Genomic DNA, 20,829 nt, shown 5'->3' with positions numbered 1-20,829 from the left:
TTTTGTGTGGTCTCATTGACATAGAGTAGGCTGCCTATGCATAGAGGGAGAATCACGTGGTATTTATATTTCCAAGGAAAGTAATTTAAATATGATTAGACTATAGTTTACTACAGTGTCTGTAAATAAATATTGATCATGGAAAGCCCTCAACCAACGTGAGTCGAGGTGCAATCAAAAAATGTGATAACAATTGAAAAGGAAAAGGCGCGCACAGGCTACCATGGGGAGTGAGCGTTGTACCTTTTCGTTTTCAATAAATATTGATTAGGCTACCAATGTATCTGTCTGCCTGCACATCGTCGTCCTAAAATGTAGACTATATGCAAAACCTAGCTCAAGAGAAAGTGCAAGTGTCCGCTGCCATCATTCTTGCTGCTGCTTCAAGTTCAGTAGCCATACGTGTGAGATCAGGTACACGTGTAATACAATAGAGCAGATGTACTTTTTAAATATGATTAGGCTATAGTTTACTACATTGCGTATAAATCAATATTGATTACCCATATTTGTCTCCGACTGAAATCCGTCCCACTCCTAAAAAGTATGCTATAAAACGTATCTCAAGAGAAATTGCAAGTCTCTCCAACTCTGCTCTCTTAAAAACTACGTTTGGATGGAAGTTTAATAAGTAGGGTAATGTTAACTAGCTGGCCTAGTGCATCGTCTCCCATGAAAGGAAGTTAGGCTAGTTAGCAAGTATTTTAGCCAGGTAGCCTAGGACAACAGAAACGTAAAGTGTGTACTGTATAACAGTCATAGACCGTTTAGGCAACATTAAAGAAGATGGCGGCATTGGCGATTCTTTTCAAGTAGGGTGAGTCAAGGCACGCACGCACAGAAAACGGTAATTTTCCGTGATTCTAAATCAATAGTTGTTTAGAAGTCCGACAATGTCGGAAACATTTACTTGCTTGACCAGCATGGTCATGTGTTTTAACTTCACCGGATATATGTTACTCTCCAGTTTTGTGATGAAACAAAGGTGTGGTTGAATTTATTCTGCCACTGTGTCTTCTTATTGTCTCGGCCTTATGCCTTGACACTGTGATATATAGGCCTATGAACTAACAGGTTATAGAGCAGACAACGCAATCATCACACGGGTTGTAATATGGCTCCCCCCCCCTGGATTGGCTTCCCTGTTGATTTTACCCAAGCACAGCTACTGCAATTCAGGAAGTGATTCGATTTTGAAAAAAACATTTAACTTTGACTTAACTTATCCATTTGAGTTTATTAAGAAGTATATAAAAGGCTCTCACAGAATAGTACACATATCCCAGCTGCACTCGGGTAGGGAGACACTCCACATAAAAATCCCAATAACAGACTAAATCTTCTCCTTCATGCCATTTACCACAAGATTCATTCTTCAGTAGAGCAATGTCGACTTCTTCCAAGACTCCAAAAATGACTCCTTTGACAGGTAACACATCAATGCAAGATAGACTATATTCATATTTTCTGATCAGTAGAAACACACTAAATGGAAACGGATTCACCAAGTCTGGCATATATTGTTTTTCCAAAAACCGCAGTCTTACCAGATACAATGGGGATATGATCAAAACTAGACATTTTCAAACAAAAGTTTTTCTCCTAATCCAATTCTTTTGGACAAAAGTCCAGTCATCTTTTTCTCCACCGCCATTCGATTTCAGTTCCACATCTGCTTCCGCCATGTCGCCTAGCCACACCCACTTCCGTTACACCGAAGAGAAAGTATCTTATTGGTTGGCGTCATAGCTCAAAGGGTGTGGTTAAATGAAAGTGATGTATGCTGTTCTTTGAAATGCGGTACTGCTTATTACGCTACACATCAAATCTCCTATGATCAGTATCTTTCAAGCAGAGAGCAGACTAGTTTAGAAAAAAGTGTGTGAGAATATATAATAATATCACTTTATTCCATCTACATCACCTCAGTAAGGTAAAAATTAAACTGTCCTTATTCTAACCTAGTCTCTCTAAAAACAGGCACACAAGCCTATTTTAAATGACAAGTTAACAAAGTGTAATGAATGTTATATGGTTAATTACCCTCTTAGCCCAAGACACTTCACATGATGACTATAATATAACAGCTAAAGAATAGTTTCAAGATATCCCTTGTATATATCTCAAGCCACACTGCTACAATTTCTCCCCATAATAAGGCTACTCAGGAATGAGAAGATCTTGTAATATAGCTTGCACTTGAAAGGCCTCCTTAGTGTGAATGTTCTGGTGCTGCTTCATATATTTAGTCTTAGCGAAGTGCTTCCCACACCTGGGGCAGGCGTATGTCTTGTCAGCATCTGTCCTCATGCTCGGCCTCGCGCGTTGTAATCCAATGACACCAGAGGAGGCACGAGCCACCACCCTCAGATGGTTAGTCTTTGAGCTCCCTCCTTGACCTCTAGCCATTGTTTGGGTATTGTTGGGATTGTGTGCTGTGTTACAGGCTAGGTACCTCTTGTGAACACCAATCCTGACCCAGTCTATTAGTGGGGTAACCATGAGGTAACTGAGGAAGGCTAGACCCAGGTCCAGGCTTTCTATGAGCCCAGGCATTAGACAGGACCCTGAAGGAGAAGACACACTTTTTGTTTTTGTCTGTTTTTTAAAAGTGAGATATTGTATGAAAAGCGCTAAATAAAATAATTATTCCTTTAACACTCACTATATGTTGTCCGTGTGCATTTTCTGCTGGTGTATCCTGAGATAACTCCTCTCCGAGAACACTCTTTCCCCAGTGCGTACAGACCTTTCTCCCATGTGGACCTTCAGGTGTATCTTCAGATGGTGCTGGTGGGAGAACCTCTTCTCACACTGGGGGCAGCTGTAAGGCTTCTCCCCAGTGTGAACCCTCTGGTGCCTCTTCAGGTTGGACAACTGGGAGAAACTGGCCCGGCAAAGATGACAGCTGAATGGTTTCTCCCCCGTGTGCCTCCTCTGGTGGATCTCCACCTGTTTGGGGAAACTGAAGGCTTTCCCACAGAATGAACACGGGAAGCGCTTCTCTTTGCCACCAGATCTGCTGATAGCGTTACTACTACTGTCATTTGTCAATGGGCTTGTGTAGCCATTTAGTGTTGAGCCACTGGCATTGTCTGAGGTCTGGTTTAACATTAGGAGACTGTGAGGAGGACAAATGCCAGGGAGTGTCTGTGTTGTCGCAAGGTCCATGTTCCAGTTGATAGATCCTACAGAAGGCAGACTGAAGGCTGCACCTGTTAGGGGGTTAACCTGAGGCACCATTAGTCTCTCTGAATCACAACTATAGGAGCAGGACGGAGCATCGCTAGCCGAGTCTGTGTCTGTTCTGTCCCGCCGCATAAGGACACCTCCCGGTCCCTCCAGACCAAATCTACACCTTGCCCTGGTCTCAGCCAGTCTATTGTCATGGAGACTGAGTTTGGTTGTTGTTTTGTGTTCGACTGTCTGTTTCTGGTTTTGGTTCAAGGTGTTGTTCCCCACTCCAGAGTTGAGGACACTGTCCCATCCACTGATCTCCACTATGTCGCCTCTGGTCCTGGCCTGCTCAGTGATGTTGTCCCCTGAGCCCTTGGGTGCACCAGTCTGGGTCTGGGAATCCAAGATGGCAGCCCAGTCTCCTCTGTTAGCCTCCAGCCAACCACCTGCAGGAAGAGGTTACAAAATAGACTTTACAAACATGGCAGAGAGAACTCTACATTTTGTCAATTACCTGGTGAAGTTCATACATTATAATGTGTGTTTTTGTATGTAAACATAAGTTGTATTGATTTCATTTTATGAATGAAGAAAAATCTAAAATAGGCAGGTGCATAACTATTCCCATTGAAGATCTATTACTGTATGTAGGTTTTATGTATTTCTCCCTTACCTTGCGCCCCCATCTTTAGTCCACTCAGCAGATCAATGATCTCTGGTCCTTCTTCTATTGTCTCCTCTTTGACCAGCAGCAGGTCAGGCTTCCCATCCTCCATGTCTACTGACTGTAAGAGATACAGAGTGAGAGGATGTTGGATCAAGAAATCTGATATGAGCACCCTGCTATGAAGCATCTTCTGATTGGGCAATGAGGGATTACTATGAGTACTATGCAAGCATGTTAGTTGATGTGACTACCTGACACTCTTTAATGGTTTGATACTTCAAAGGCATGATCCCTCACTTAAAACAAAATTAATAAAGACCAGGGGCCATATCAACAAAGTCTCAGAGTAAAAAATTGGTCATAAGTGCTGAGAATAGATACATTTTACTCTTATGGGTAAAAATAAAAGCTATGCTTGAAGCCTCTTTAGTCATCTAGATGCCCGATATTTAGGAAACCTCTTGAGCTGTCCTAACCAGTTAAGAGTTACCAGCAGGTGTCTTGATTATAGAAAAAGGCAGCGAGTCAGTGGTTCTGGTGCCATAGACAGGAAATTGCTTTAGAGTTGTTGAAATAATGTTTTGATATTTCTAAATGATCAATCCAGAAATAATCTAGACCTACATGCATAGTATTTCTTACGCGTTTGACAATGATTTCACAAGGTCTAAATCACATATGTCTAAATACTAACACTTGCTCTTTCCATGACAGACTGACCAAGTGAAAGATATGACCGTTATTGACGTCACTTCTTAAATCCACTTCAATCATTGTAGTTGAAGGGGAGGAGACAGGTAAAACAAAAATTAAGCCATGGATTGTGTGCCATTCAGAGGGTGAATGGGCAAGACAAAATATTGAAGTGCCTTTTGAAGGGGTATAATTTGATAAATACAGTTTCCTGTCTGTATCAAGAATGGTCCACCACCAAAAGGACATCCAGCCAACTTGACACAACTGAGGGAAGCATTGGAGTCAACATGGGCCAGCATCCCTATGGAACACTTTTGATACCTTGTAGTCCAGGCCCTAACAAATTGAGGATGTTCTGAAGGAAAAACTCAATATTAGGGAGTTGTTCTTAATGTTTTGTACACTCAGTGTATTTTTTTTACATTCGATTATTTCATGAATCGACTTCATGTTATTTCAAGGGAATAACACATTGTTGTTAAAATGCCTAAATTGGTCATGCCTATAAATTGAGCAATTGAAAGCATCTAGGGGCTATGTTAACTTTTTAATTGTGTAAAGATTAAACCTTTCAACGTTTTATGCAACATCGGCAAGTATCTTGATGCCTATTCCTTTGCGGTAACTCAAACTTTCGTGATTTCCACCTGAGAAACTTTTATGAGTTGATTTTACTCCTGGCCCAGAGTTTGTCTGAGCAGTGTCATCCTAAAACCTTCTCTGAGCTGGGAGCTTTTTATTGTCTGAAAACAGGTTGACAGAGGAATCCTAAGACCCTTTCTGAGACACTTTGTGGATAAGGGTCCAGAGTCTCAGAGTGGAAGTGCTAATCGAGGATCAGGGGCCGTAGTTATCAAGCGTCTCAGAATTACTCATAGGAATCGACTGTGACCTAATTTACACACTGCTCAGAATAGGACCTAAAAAGGTAGTTATTACGTCTCTCCCCTCCCCTCTCAGCGATGAGTAGGGGTTAATTTTATGAGTTGATCTCAGCACGTTTTTACGACATGAGAAGAGCCGTTAAGTGAAAGTGTGATGACGTTTTGTATTTTTGGGGTTCGAAAAAGGGCACACTGAGGATATTCCACATTTCCAAAAACAAGACTGATACAATTAAGCAACATTAATATCAAACCAATTGCAGGGCTAGCAACATTGTTTGTTTTGTAGGCTATTAGATATCTTGTTATTGCCAAACGTAAATACTCATAAAATATAATCATAATGGTGTCGGCTAATTGTAACATTGGCTATTAGTCCTATTTAGGTTAAATATTACGCACAGGCACACCGACGCATGACATTTTGCCACTGTGGTGAGAGAAAGAGGCTCATCTAACTCATCCAATTAGTTTGATAGAAAATGATTAACATCTGTCTCACATTACCCTCTTTACATAGAACTACCAATCCCTTTGACATTTTCTAGCTTTTTTTCTAGCATGTTTTTAAACATGTCATTATGCGGCATGCGATCATGGAAATAAAACTGGCGGGATGAGGAAAGTATTTTACTTGCAGAGCAAGATGAGAAATACAAAATTATTATCAAGGGCCATATCTGAAACAAACAGCACATTTCATTTTTCTATAAGGACTCCTGACGAATGTGAACAAGGCTGGTATACCATCCTATCAAAATGTAGGTTGGAGATTTCCATTTCCCTTCACCTAAATTCAGTTGCTATGTTATGCACGCTGTAAAGTAGACTATTTTGTTGTCTAATGGGTATTGTCTGCATTCAGGAGGTGGCCCTCCACGTAAACACCTCAGTGCCCTAGCGGAATGTGTTTAACTACCTGAAGGGCTCAAAAGTGAACATCTCGAGCATTGGCGATTAGCAAAACGCTGCGCTGTTGAGGGTCACCGATCAGCACAATAGGATTTAAGCTTACTGTTGAATTTCAAAACACTTTTCACATTTATATTTTGAACAAATTGTTTGCGGAAAAACTTATCACACACTAAATGTGTTTGATGGATCGATCGCAGGAAAAGCGCAGTGTAACGAGTGCGCTGAGAATCGGAACGCAAGTTCAGGGAGTGAGTGTTTTAATAAATAAAACCAACACAAACAACGCACGGACATGAAAACAGAGTCAATAACACCCGAAGAAAGAACCAAGGGAGGTGATAGATATAGGGAAGATAATCAAGGAGGTGATGGAGTCCAGGTGAGTGTCATGAGCCGCAGGTGCGCGAGACGATTGTGACAGGTGTGCGGAATAATCAGCAGCCTGATGACCTAGAGGCCGGAGAGGGAGTATATGTGACAAGCAGGAATAGGCATTTTGTAGGCTACAGTCCAAGCTATAGCTTGTAATGGTGCGACTGCTGTCGCCACCCAAAGATGATCCAATTTGAATAAACGCTTGCGCATTGATGTGAATCTCATTTAGCTATTTGCCACTTATGGATTGTGGTTGTTGTGGATGGCTGTTCACAGATCTGTGTATTTGAACCCAATAATGGTTGAATTCAAGACGTTTAAGCTGCCTATCAATCATTGTTTTTGAAACCAGTAGACAGCCAGTGAGAAAATGCGCTCTTGCAACAGCTGCAAAGTGTGGATCCCAGCCTATGGAATACAATTGGGGCATATATTGCTCAATCTAATTCATGCTGATGAAATAAATAAATCCATAGGCCTAATGGACATATGCTCAAACTTGCACACTTTTGATAGACTTAAAGGGGCAATCTGTAGTTGCTACGTCATTTTTTGAACTTTCAATTGATATATATAGATATCCATTTATTCTTAAAGATTATCACTTATAAATGCCTCATGAGCTTGGTTCAACTGTCAGACTCCATGAAAAGCCCAAATATAAGCTTGTTTTTCTCCAATGTTTGCAAACATTGTAAATGTAAACAAACACTATAGCCTCATAACATGGTTAAAACAATTTTGATATCATCGATGGTCAGTCCTTGCATCTGTAGCTCTGTCTATTATTCTGACAGTGGTTATATTTCTCCAGGCCCATCCCGCAGCTTTTTTTTTTACCAAACCAGAGGCGGGGCACCCATTTTGTCATTGTTCTGTGGATTTGCCCTTTAAACAGCTGCATATTATCAAGGAATCAAAGTGTCACCAACAAAAATTTAAACAATAGGCCAATAGCAAATGCAGCATAAGGCATTAATTTTTCACATGTAAATATAACTTTTCAGTAGGGCTCAAAGCATAACATTCCATGAGCACAGCTTTTAATTTTTCAACTCAAATCAATGAGCCCAATCAGTCCTCCATGACAACAAAATCAAACATAGTAGGGCTGGCTAATAAGTCCTTATTTTTGGGGTTATGCTCAGGTAAAACAATTTGGCAAATCTATACTTCCATATTTCAAGTCCTATTCTTGAAGATTAAGGGGTATAACATTTATTGGAATGACTGTAATTCTGATAGACTTTGGTTTTTAATGTAAAGATATCATTTAATTGTATTATTATATGTAGTAGTAGAAAGCGGTGGGTTAGAAGAAGCCTACATAACCAATCCGTAAAGTAAAATTTCACATCCATATATGGCCAGATATGTAAACTTTAACATTGATTTATCCTGCAATAGATGTGGTTCAATTGCTAACATACATTGTTGTCTTCATCTATTAACTCTTAAGGGGAAAGTAATCTAAAAGTAACTGTGTGTAATCAGATTACGTTACTGAGTTTGGGTAATCCAAAAATTACGTTACTGATTACAATTTTGGACAGGTAACTAGTAACTAACGGATTACATTTAGAAAGTAACCTACCCAACCCTGCATATCTGTATGATGCTCTCCCATTCCAATAGCTTAATGTTCTGTAGCTAGATATTGGGTTCTACGAGACCATTCTCCTGCGCTGACAAAACGGCAAAACGAAGTGTGGAGATTGTTATGCGAGCCTACTTAAAGTGAAGGTTGGTAAAGTGCTGGTGGAAAAGCGTTCCCTGTCCACCTATGGCACTGGGGCTTGCATCATCATCGCCATAGTCACTGTTGTCATCGTCAGTTTCAGATTGTCCATCGTTGGGAGGTAGATGGATGAGCCGTAGTTTGCAGATGTCGTGACGGCCGGCCGCCCTACAACCTGCCCGCTTGACCCTATCCCCTCCTCTCTTCTCCAGACCATTTCCGGAGACCTCCTCCCTTACCTCACCTCGCTCATCAACTCATCCCTGACCGCTGGCTACGTCCCTTCCGTCTTCAAGAGAGCGAGAGTTGCACCCCTTCTGAAAAAACCTACACTCGATCCCTCCGATGTCAACAACTACAGACCAGTATCCCTTCTTTCTTTTCTCTCCAAAACTCTTGAACGTGCCGTCCTTGGCCAGCTCTCCCGCTATCTCTCTCAGAATGACCTTCTTGATCCAAATCAGTCAGGTTTCAAGACTAGTCATTCAACTGAGACTGCTCTTCTCTTCACGGAGGCGCTCCGCACTGCTAAAGCTAACTCTCTCTCCTCTGCTCTCATCCTTCTAGACCTATCGGCTGCCTTCGATACTGTGAACCATCAGATCCTCCTCTCCACCCTCTCCGAGTTGGGCATCTCCCGGCGCGGCCCACGCTTGGATTGCGTCCTACCTGACAGGTCGCTCCTACCAGGTGGCGTGGCGAGAATCCGTCTCCACACCACGTGCTCTCACCACTGGTGTCCCCCAGGGCTCTGTTCTAGGCCCTCTCCTATTCTCGCTATACACCAAGTCACTTGGCTCTGTCATAACCTCATGGTCTCTCCTATCATTGCTATGCAGACGACACACAATTAATCTTCTCCTTTCCCCCTTCTGATGACCAGGTGGCGAATCGCATCTCTGCATGTCTGGCAGACATATCCGTGTGGATGACGGATCACCACCTCAAGCTGAACCTCGGCAAGACGGAGCTGCTCTTCCTCCCGGGGAAGGACTGCCCGTTCCATGATCTCGCCATCACGGTTGACAACTCCATTGTGTCCTCCTCCCAGAGCGCTAAGAACCTTGGCGTGATCCTGGACAACACCCTGTCGTTCTCAACTAACATCAAGGCGGTGGCCCGTTCCTGTAGGTTCATGCTCTACAACATCCGCAGAGTACGACCCTGCCTCACACAGGAAGCGGCGCAGGTCCTAATCCAGGCACTTGTCATCTCCCGTCTGGATTACTGCAACTCGCTGTTGGCTGGGCTCCCTGCCTGTGCCATTAAACCCCTACAACTCATCCAGAACGCCGCAGCCCGTCTGGTGTTCAACCTTCCCAAGTTCTCTCACGTCACCCCGCTCCTCCGCTCCCTCCACTGGCTTCCAGTTGAAGCTCGCATCCGCTAAAGACCATGGTGCTTGCCTACGGAGCTGTGAGGGGAACGGCACCTCAGTACCTCCAGGCTCTGATCAGGCCCTACACCCAAACAAGGGCACTGCGTTCATCCACCTCTGGCCTGCTCGCCTCCCTACCACTGAGGAAGTACAGTTCCCGCTCAGCCCAGTCAAAACTGTTCGCTGCTCTGGCCCCCCAATGGTGGAACAAACTCCCTCACGACGCCAGGACAGCGGAGTCAATCACCACCTTCCGGAGACACCTGAAACCCCACCTCTTTAAGGAATACCTAGGATAGGATAAAGTAATCCCTCTCACCCCCCCTCCCCCTGAAAAGATTTAGATGCACTACTGTTCCACTGGAGGTCATAAGGTGAATGCACCAATTTGTAAGTCGCTCTGGATAAGAGCGTCTGCTAAATGACTTAAATGTAAATGTAAATGTAAGAAGACATTATTATGCGACAGACCATCCTTGCTTGGGCTGTGACGCACCTCTCCATGCAGAACATGAAATCTCCTCTTCCACTGGCCTATTCCCCTTTCTACCAGGCTCCGTGTGATCCCTCAGATAAAACAATATTTACATGTCATTTTAGGTGGATTAATATTTTAATTACACTGAGATAAAGCCCACTGTATTATGTAGCCCATAAATTAAATGTTTGGCCTATTGCCTCACCTGTTATAATTGAGCTGAGCCCCGGGGAGAGGACGTAGAAAAGGGGTTTAGCAGCCACCTTATCTGGGGGTACCCCTTGTCACCAAGAAAGTGACATCCAAGGGAACAACATTGCGCTCAAACAGCATGTTGAGGCCGCTCTCACTGAGCACTCTGGAGTCGTGAAGACCCAGGCCAGTTGGCTACAACATCAAGAATCTTATAGTCTGCATTAAAAAAAACACTTTGGTGTTAATACTGTGGTACCGCTTTCGATTGATGAATGTGTCCTCATCCATGGAGGGCAATGGTTTTGATGTGGGCATAATCAATGACGCCAAAAACTCCCGGGAAACCAGTGAATTGGATGACGGCAGCATGTTTTTTTTAATAATCTGGCGTAGAGTGGTGGGAAAATGAACCTTTGATTTGAGGTGCTTTAAGTGCCATCTGGGTTTGACGGTCTGTGATGGACCCAAATCATCACTGTTACACTGTTGCCAAGAAGGGTAAGGTGGCAACTTCTGGCAACTCCTAACCGGTTAAGACCCCTATTGAGCTCTCTTAAATACACCCTGAGATATGAGTACTTTTAAGTCATAGGAATGTTGATAACATGCGTAAAAGTAGGACCAAATTTGTGTCACAGAATTTTCAGGCAGTTAGATAACTACGGGCCCTTGTCCCCACCTGTCTACATAGTGTTATTATGATCTCAAAGGCAAAACTGATCCTAGATCGGCACTCCTACTCAGAGGCTTTGTGGATACGGGCCCTGACCTAACACCATTCAGACAGTAGTTTACAGTTGGCTCACCTCAGTGAGACTGTATGTGGTCCTGTGCTGCTCAGTTGGTTCCTCTGTGGTTTCAGGAGGAGGTGTAGTCTGGTTGTCCTCCATGACCATGGTCCCCTCAGGGTTCCCCAGACTCTCCTCACACCCCTCCTCCTTCACCAGCTGCACCTCTGGACCCTCCTCCTCCTCCTGGAAGTGACAGGTGATACAGATTACACCGACAAAGTCTCCCTCAGGAGACACACAGTCGCACACACGTATAATAAACACACACACTTTCAACATGTTGGGGCCATACTTACGAACATTAGAAAAGGTTTAAGTTCAAGGTTAAGTTTAAGCAACAGCCAATTAAAATCATTGACGTAGTGGCACGTGAGCAAAGGCTACATGTTATCTGTTCCCATTACAGTGGGGCAAAAAAGTATTTAGTCAGCCACCAATTGTGCAAGTTCTCCCACTTAAAAAGATGAGAGAGACCTGTAATTTTCATCATAGGTACACTTCAACTATGACAGACAAAATGAGAGAAAAAATCCAGAAAATCACATTGTAGGATGTTTTATGAATTTATGGTGGAAAATAAGTATTTTGGTCAATAACAAAAGTTTCTCAATACTTTGTTATATACCCTTTGTTGGCAATGACAGAGGTCAAACATTTTCTGTAAGTCTTCACAAGGTTTTCACACACTGCTGCTGGTATTTTGGCCCATTCCTCCATGCAGATCTCCTCTAGAGCAGTGATGTTTTGGGGCTGTTGCTGGGCAACACGGACTTTCAACTCCCTCCAAAGATTTTCTATGGGGTTGAGATCTGGAGACTGGCTAGGCCACTCCAGGACCTTGAAATGCTTCTTACGAAACCACTCCTTCATTGCCCGTGTGGTGTGTTTGGGATCATTGTCATGCTGAAAGACCCAGCCACGTTTCATCTTCAATGCCCTTGCTGATGGAAGGAGGTTTTCACTCAAAATCTCACGATACATGGCCCTTCATTCATTCTTCAGATCAGTTGTCCTGGTCCCTTTGCAGAAAAACAGCCCCAAAGCATGATGTTTCCACCCCCATGCTTCACAGTAGGTATGGTGTTCTTTGGATGCAACTCAGCATTCTTTGTCCTCCAAACACGACGAGTTGAGTTTTTACCAAAAAGTTATTTGGTTTCATCTGACCATATGACATTCTCCCAATCTTCTTCTGGGCCATCCAAATGCTCTCTAGCAAACTTCAGACGGGCCTGGACATGTACTGGCTTAAGCAGGGGGACACGTCTGGCACTGCAGGATTTGAGTCCCTGGCGCCATAGTGTGTTACTGATGGTAGGCTTTTTTACTTTGGTCCCAGCTCTCTGCAGGTCATTCACTAGGTCCCCCCGTGTGGTTCTGGGATTTTTGCTAACCATTCTTGTGATCATTTTGACCCCACGGGGTGAGATCTTGCGTGGAGCCCCAGATCGAGGGAGATTGTCAGTGGTCTTGTGTGGTTCTGGGATTTTTGCTAACCATTCTTGTGATCATTTTGACCCCACGGGGTGAGATCTTGCGTGGAGCCCCAGATCGAGGGAGATTGTCAGTGGTCTTGTAGGTCTTCCATTTCCTAATAATTGCTCCCACAGTTGATTTCTTCAAACCAAGCTGCTTACCTATTGCAGATTCAGTCTTCCCAGCCTGGTGCAGGTCTACAATTTTTTTTTCTGGTGTCCTTTGACAGCTCTTTGGTCTTGGCCATAGTGGAGTTTGGAGTGTGACTGTTTGAGGTTGTGGACAGGTGTCTTTTATACTGATAACAAGTTCAAACAGGTGCCATTAATACACGTAACGAGTGGAGGACAGAGGAGCCTCTTAAAGAAGAAGTTACAGGTCTGTGAGAGCCAGAAATCTTGCTTGTTTGTAGGTGACCAAATACTTATTTTCCACAATAATTTGCTAATTTTGTCTGTCATAGTTGAAGTGTATCTATGATGAAAATTACAGGCCTCTCGTCTTTTTAAGTGGGAGAACTTGCACAATTGGTGGCTGACTAAATGCTTTTTTGCCCCACTGTACATAAGCTTGCAGATTTAGCCCTATGATAACCTACTAACCTCATCAGGTGGTCGTTTAAACTTAACCTTGAACTTTTCTCATTTTTGAAAGTATGGCCCGGAGAGTTACCCATCCCAACTACGTTTGAGTCCTATACTGTAGTTACAGAATGACTTCATTGTTGTTACAGAATGACTTCATTGTTGTTAAACCCATCATGGTGGACATAAATAGGATAATGTGGGTAAAATAATAAGTCAACTATGATTAGTTAAGTCAGCATCAGTAGGTGTTTGTTAGTGTAATAGACTACAGGGTGTTTGTTGTTTAATAGACTACAGATCGTTTGTTAGACTAACAAACATCCTGAAGTCTGTTACACTAACAGACTACATGGTGTGTTAGTCTAATAGATTACAGGGTGTTTGTTAGTCTAATAGACTGCAGGGTGTTTGTTGGTCTAATAGACTACAGGGTGTTTGTTGGTCTAATAGACTGCAGGGTGTTTGTTGGTCTAATAGACTACAGGGTGTTTGTTGGTCTAATAGACTATGGGGTGTTTGTTGGTCTAATAGACTACGGGGTGTTGGTTGGTCTATTAGACTACGGGGTGTTTGTTGGTCTAATAGACTACGGGGTGTTTGTTGGTCTAATAGACTACGGGGTGTTTGTTGGTCTAATAGACTACGGGGTGTTTGTTGGTCTAATAGACTACGGGGTGTTTGTTGGTCTAATAGATTACAGGGTGTTTGTTGGTCTAATAGACTGCAGGATGTTTGTTGGTCTAATAGACTACGGAGTGTTTGTTGGTCTAATAGACTACGGAGTGTTTGTTGGTCTAATAGACTGCAGGGTGTTTGTTGGTCTAATAGACTGCAGGATGTTTGTTGGTCTAATAGACTACAGGGTGTTTGTTGGTCTAATAGACTGCAGGATGTTTGTTGGTCTAATAGACTACGGAGTGTTTGTTGGTCTAATAGACTACGGGGTGTTTGTTGGTCTAATGGACTACGGGGTGTTTGTTGGTCTAATGGACTACGGGGTGTTTGTTGGTCTAATGGACTACGGGGTGTTTGTTGGTCTAATGGACTACGGGGTGTTTGTTAGTGTGTAGGTATATTTAGTAAGTGTATAATGGTTATAAAGCACTGTTGGGTGTATGCAGAATAGGGTGTGATCAGATGTGATGTATATTAAAGAGAGTCTCAATGAAAGTCTTAGAATGAAAAGTCCCATTTTGTGTTTACTAAATATAAACAAGGTTTAAATACACCATATGAAAACCACACGCCTCAACAAAAGATCTGCATGAAGTTGATAAACTGCATACATTTTTCTAATTAATTACTTTTTAAAAAAGTAGTTGAATGGAAGTAATGAAATGGGCATTTGTGAACATCATATAGCCTACAAAGTACAAACACAATATGTTACAGACTTTTTAGGCTCATATCACACAATGTCTGGATGCAATATTCTATTCAGGAATATTCAACACTGAAATCTGTTACTCTCATTCTTCCAAATACATCAGTGGATATTTTCTGCGGACAATACATCTTTGTCTTTAATGCAGGGTTTGATCTAAACTTAAACTATACATTGGAATGGTTTATTTTGTGGAATGGTTTTTCTGCTGGTGTATCCTGAGGATGCTCCTCTCTGAGAACCTCTTCCCGCAGTGTGTACAGGTGAACAGCCTTTCTCCTGTGTGGACCTTCAGGTGCCTCTTCAGGCTGCTAGCCTGGGTGAAGTGGATGTGACACTGTGGGCAGCTGTAGGGTTTCTCCCCTGTGTGGACCCTGTGGTGCCTCTTCAGGTCACCAGCCTGTGTGAAGCGCATGGGACACTGGGTACAGCTGTAGGGTTTCTCCCCTGTGTGGACCCTCTGGTGGATCTCCACTGTCTGGGGGCAGCTGAAGCCTTTCTTACAGAACATGCAGAGGAACCGTTTCTCTTTACTACTGCCTGATGTGGCTTCCCCTCTCTGAGCCTGAGCTCTAGCCTTGTCGTTTGAGTTCAATACCTGATCGAAAAGGATGCGGCTGTGTAAATCAGAATGCCCCATCAACGTGGACACTGGGTTGTGATCCCTAAACGCAGGTAAAGGGGAGTGGGTTGTGACATTTGGATTTGTCTCTAAGCTTTCTCTGTAATCTATGAAACCTCTCCCCTGTGAGTTTTTGTCTCCTAGGTGACTATCTGCATTCCATGTGGGAGGAATGTCGCCCTCCACTTTCACAGTCACTTCATCTACGACCAGACCCTCCCCTTTTTTATCTAGGCACCCTTCAGAAAATACACTATTACTGTACCGGTTCCAGTCCCCTGTAGACAGATCAGTCTGTGTCTCTAAACCCAAGGATATGTTGCCAGGGTCCATCTCTGTAGTGTAAGAACAAGATGGATCATTACCAGTCTCTAACACGTCACCTGAGTCCGGATGGGAATGAACCATCCTCATGCTCGAGTTACCGTGAAGTAAATACTCTGAGCCGGGAGCAGGACAGCCCAGTGGCCCCAGTCTCTCTGGGTCTGATCTGTGGTCAGATCCTGTGTGTAAGAGCCTTTGTGTTACAGTTAAAGTCTCTGTGTCGGTCTCTGACTTGAGGACGGCGTTCGGCGTTCCACTGACCTCCGTGATGCTGCATCGGGTCCTGGGCTGGGGCACGGCAGTGGTAAGGCCCTCAGTGTCTACAGGGGGCGTCACTCCAACCGCTGCTACAGTCTGGATGTCTCTGCTGTGTTGTGGCTCTCGTTCAGACCTCTCATGCTTGACCCCAGGACCTGCAGACTGATACAAGAACAGAGGTTATAATTCATGAGTAGAATCGGTAGGGATGTAACTATTCAACCAAAATGCATCGGTCCCAATTAAAATGTTTCAGATACAATTGCATTGGTCCGCACCCATTGGTCGGTCAACGCGTCGGTCAGAAAGTCCATTCAAACATTACAAATCGCAGATTCACTAACATGTTACTGTCTTTCTACCTTACCATACCTCCTCTTTTGTCACAACCGATGCGTCCTCTCTTCAGTGTCGAACTAAGAATGTACCCGTGTTGGCAGTCATTGGTCTACAAGTCAGCTTGCATGCCGAACAACCCCAGGAAATATCAGTAGCCTAGTTAAGCTGCTGAACGGGGGCTTACAATAGATCTGCGTTTCGATTGTTCAGGTTCACCATCAGCAATAGTTTTGGTAGTTTTGCTTCAAACAATCAGTGTATATGGTCATTTTTAGATATACTGGGTGAAGTTAACCATTTCAGAACGAGGACAGCAATCTGGCACACTGCATTTGTTTTTGAGATGGGGGGTGAAAGCCAATTAATTTATAGCACAACTTTGGATATGTCATAGCTAATTTGTAAACGATCAATATTGATACATTACGAGCTCAAACACTTAATCTGCAAACATGACAAGTTCATTAGTGGGTGATGGTAATTTCAGAACCAAAGTGGGGAGACAAAAACAGGCTACATTGACCCCCCCCCAATCTGATAGTGGTAAATACCTAGTCTCCCTTATGGCTCAGATCAGGTGCCTAGGACATAGATAATAGACATACATCCTTTACATACACTAGTGATGCAGGGGTTGGCTCATTACCCGTAGTCCCCACGGGTGTATCCGTGTGGATGAAGAGAGGGTGGGTGGTGGTCGGGTTAAATACTTTTATATCTGTAGGCTGCATCAGCCTGGTCTCACAGACTAGACGAAACATGGTAAACGTAAATCCGGGACACTCAAATTAGAATGGTATGTTACGTTTGGTATGGTTACATGAGAGACTGCAAATGCACAGTTAGGGACCGTCAGCATCATAAAAGCTGATAGTATTTCAACCACATAAAATATGCATCCAAGCCAAACTGAAATCTTATCAGAAACATGTTGGATCGTTTTCACAGCTTTCTATTTCCTTACAAACTGTCATATGAAAGATTGTGCAAAATTTCCATTTTTATTTTATACATTGCACTTTCTCCCAGAAAGCAGCAGAGATGACAGAAAGCAGTCCACATTCTATTATTTATTGACATTATGCTGGTGAGCAAGGGTTTATTCAGTCTTCTAGGGTAGCATATGTTGACAGAAGAGAAGCTGCATGTATCTAATTATAGACAAGTTGATTAACAAAATAGCCAAAATGTCGGAAATTATAAGCAGAAACATATTTAAATGAGTCAAAAGATTCCTGCACCACCTGTCCAAAAATCTTTTTAAATATATTTTTTTTACCTCTTTCTCCCCCAATTTCGTGGTATCCAATTGTTAGAAGCTACTATCTTGTCTCATCGCTACAACTCCCGTACGGGCTCGGGAGAGACGAAGGTTGAAAGTCATGCGTCCTCCAATACTTAACCCAACCTACCCACACTGCTTCTTAACACAGCGCACATGCAACCTGGACGCCAGCCTCACCAATGTGTCGGAGGAAACACTGTGCACCTGGCTACCCCGGTTAGCGAGCCACAGGAGTCGCTGGTGCGCGATGAGACAAGGACATCCCTACCGGCCAAGCCCTCCCTAACTCGGACGACGCTAGGCCAATTGTGCGTCACCCCACGGACCTCCAGGTCGCGGGCGGTTACGACAGAGCCTGGGCGCGAACCCAGAGTCTCTGGTGGCACAGCTGGCGCTGCAGTACAGCGCCCTTAACCACTGCGCCACCCGGGAGGCCCCTGTCCAAAAATCTTCCCGCCATCTTTGACTGTAGACTACAGCGCATTTTCTATATTAGCGGGTTAGGGTCGGGTCTCAGAATTGAACTTTATCACATATAGTTGGGCAGTTGCAGATGGGTTATTAGCAATTGTGGATGGGTGAACCACTAACACACCATAGACATACATAATGTAGACACACACACAGTCAGCTCCAGCTCATGAGCTCCATCAGCAGCAGATTTGAATTTAGAATGGAAAATGAATGTGTTTATGCAACAAATGTTTGTGCATCGAACCGAATCACATCGAATTGTTCTCTAATCAAACCGATTCGCATCGATTATTTTTAAGCTAAAACTAGGGCCGGGACAATACTGGAATCGCGATACTCGTTAGTATCATGGCAAGGAAACAAAACATGAAGCGGATTTAACTTCTTTAGGAAGACAGACCTAATGTTGGAAACGAACCTCATTATGTTGTCATCCAGAGTCACATGTATTGATTTGCCAAGTTATAGCACATAAAATGTTATATAAAACAGGTTTTTAAAGGACAATTTATTTGCCTAATTCGTGTTTTCATTTTTGTCCGTCCCAGCTCTAAAACATATCTTTCCTGTATCGTAACAGAGCGTGTATTTACAGTGCCTTTGAAAAATGATTTGCCCCTTTGTGATACTCTATTTTTGCATATTTTTGATACTTAATTATCAGATCTTCAACCAAAACCTAATATTAGATAAAGGGAACCTGAGTTTATAAATAAATATTTTTTTATTAAACCTATTTTATTGCTTTTAAAATGTTATGCAACACCCAATTCCCCTATGTGAAACAGTTATTGCCTCCTTACATTCAATAACTGGTTGTGCCACCTTTAGCTGCAATGACCAACCAAATTCTTCCTGTAGTTGTTGATCAACCTCTCACTCGCTGTGGAGGAATTTTGGCCAACTCTTGTACGCTTTAACTCAGCGACATTTGTGGGTTTTCAAGCATGAACTGCTCGTTTCAAGTCCTGCCACCACATCTCAATTGGGATTAGGTCTGGACTTTGACTAGGCCATTCCAAAACTTTAAATGTGTTGCTTTTTAACCATTTTCATGTAGACTTTATTGTGTGTTTTGGATCATTGTCTTGCTGCATGACCCAGCTGCACTTCAGCTTCAGCTCACAGACGGCTGGCCTGACATTCTCCTGTAGAATTCTCTGATACAGATCAGAATTCATGGTTCCTTCTATTAAGGCATGTCGTCCAGGTCCTGAGGCAGCAAAGTATCCCCACCTCACAAGGCTTTCTCTCTCTCCAAATTGAGACCTTGAAACTGAGATACCTCGGTGGTTCCCATATTCTGGGCGTATTGCCAAGTTGAGGAACAGTGATAGTGATGATTCCTCCATACATGATCAGCCAGTCATCTGCATGAACCTTTCCAATTAGTTAGTAGAAAGTAGCCTTGATTCGATACTTTGTAGCATTGATTTGATGCATAAACATAACACTTCCCTCACAGTGTAATGACCTGTCCCAAAATTAATATAGTTGGTTCACTTTGATATTTCAAACTGCATGTCCTGATCGCGTCTGGTGTGGATGGACAAAATCAACATGCGCGCGAAGGCTCACACGTGTGGCCGGTGTAGTCAGCATGTAAGAATTGGATAACAATGTCATAGGGAAGTCTCACAAACTCTGCATTGGCAGATAAATAAGGATGTACATGCAAGTGAATAGCTGAGGGGAGCCTTTCTGAAATAAACGGGACACATTTGCAAGACTATTACACTAACCTCTATCATGATAGGGTGCTGGGTTGAGATTCCACTCCCCTCATCAACAGTGATTGATTGGTCATCTCTCCATGTATTGTGTCCCGCTGGTTTAACAAAGCTCCTGTGGCCTCCAGTGAGATGTCCTTCACCTGAGAGAGTGATTGGAGGAAAAGAGGTGGTTAGGTTAGTGGTATATTGTACACTATTGATGCTGTCAACAATTGGCAAGGATGTACGGTAACACTTCTTATAACTTCTTGATATACTATGTATTGATTATGTTCCATGCATCACATTGTTTTCAATGAGTATATAACAGGAAATGTAGTACATTAAGAATCTGGTTAGGATATGATAGTGTCTTTGCGTAAGATATCTAGTTAAGTAATCTGGGGAATTATTATATACTATCCAACACCCAATTCTGGTTAACCATATACAGTATGTGGTTAACAAATCTAAAGTCACACATGCGTAGAGCGGAACCGGGCGACAGGCCTCGCAGCTTCGGCATTCTGCAAAATGTACCTCTTCCCATTCCTCTGTATCGGTCGAGGATCTTGACACTTCTGGGACGACTTGCGAGGATGCGCTCCCGTGACCCCTTTAGTTCCAGTAGCTGTAGTTTCCTCCGCAGAGCCCGGTTTTCTTTCTGGCTTTGAGTTATTTCCAAACGAAACACTGTATAGTCGTCGTCTACGAGTTTACAGATCTCTGACACGGCTGCATTCGCTAGCACCTCCATAATGGAGGCTATTTGAGTGTGAAAAACCATACAGTTAGCCATTGTTAGCTAAGCAGCTAGCTAGCGTTACCTTGATAACATATCAAGCAAGTCCTGTCTCAAACGCGAATTAAACACTACATGGGGTATATATATACTGTTATACAGTTAAATTATTCATATTTTGAATTCCAGGGTGTCAATAAACGTCTAAAGTAAAACTCTAACGATGAAATTGATATTGGTAACTGTTTACACCAGCACCTTGTCGCAACACCAAAAAGTACTTCCGGGTCACAGGTTTTCGGCAAATTTCCCAAATAAATTTTCCCCATGTA

At 43.1% G+C, this 20,829-nt stretch overlaps 1 protein-coding gene across 2 annotated transcripts; it reads right to left on the bottom strand.

Annotated features, from left to right (window-relative positions):
- Positions 1-1,217: 1,217 nt before the first annotated feature.
- Positions 1,218-20,767, bottom strand: LOC115137403 (uncharacterized). Of its 2 annotated transcripts, XM_029673718.2 has the most exons (7): positions 20,296-20,767; positions 19,786-19,916; positions 15,949-16,107; positions 11,310-11,477; positions 3,851-3,962; positions 2,666-3,623; positions 1,218-2,567 (listed from the first exon to the last, which is right to left on the bottom strand). In XM_029673718.2, coding segments are annotated over exons 1-7 (1,788 nt in total). In that variant the 5' UTR covers positions 20,555-20,767; the 3' UTR covers positions 1,218-2,566. The 2 variants fall into 2 exon arrangements, with proteins under 2 accessions (XP_029529578.2, XP_064880905.1); XM_065024833.1 differs by having other exon boundaries at positions 1,218-3,623.
- Positions 20,768-20,829: the final 62 nt, after the last annotated feature.

The sequence above is a fragment of the Oncorhynchus nerka genome, linkage group LG11, assembly GCF_034236695.1.
Source record: "Oncorhynchus nerka isolate Pitt River linkage group LG11, Oner_Uvic_2.0, whole genome shotgun sequence".
Classification (NCBI taxonomy): domain Eukaryota; kingdom Metazoa; phylum Chordata; class Actinopteri; order Salmoniformes; family Salmonidae; genus Oncorhynchus; species Oncorhynchus nerka.
The sequence above is the reverse complement of the archived record's forward strand: the minus strand, read 5'-3'. Positions and strand labels throughout refer to the sequence as shown.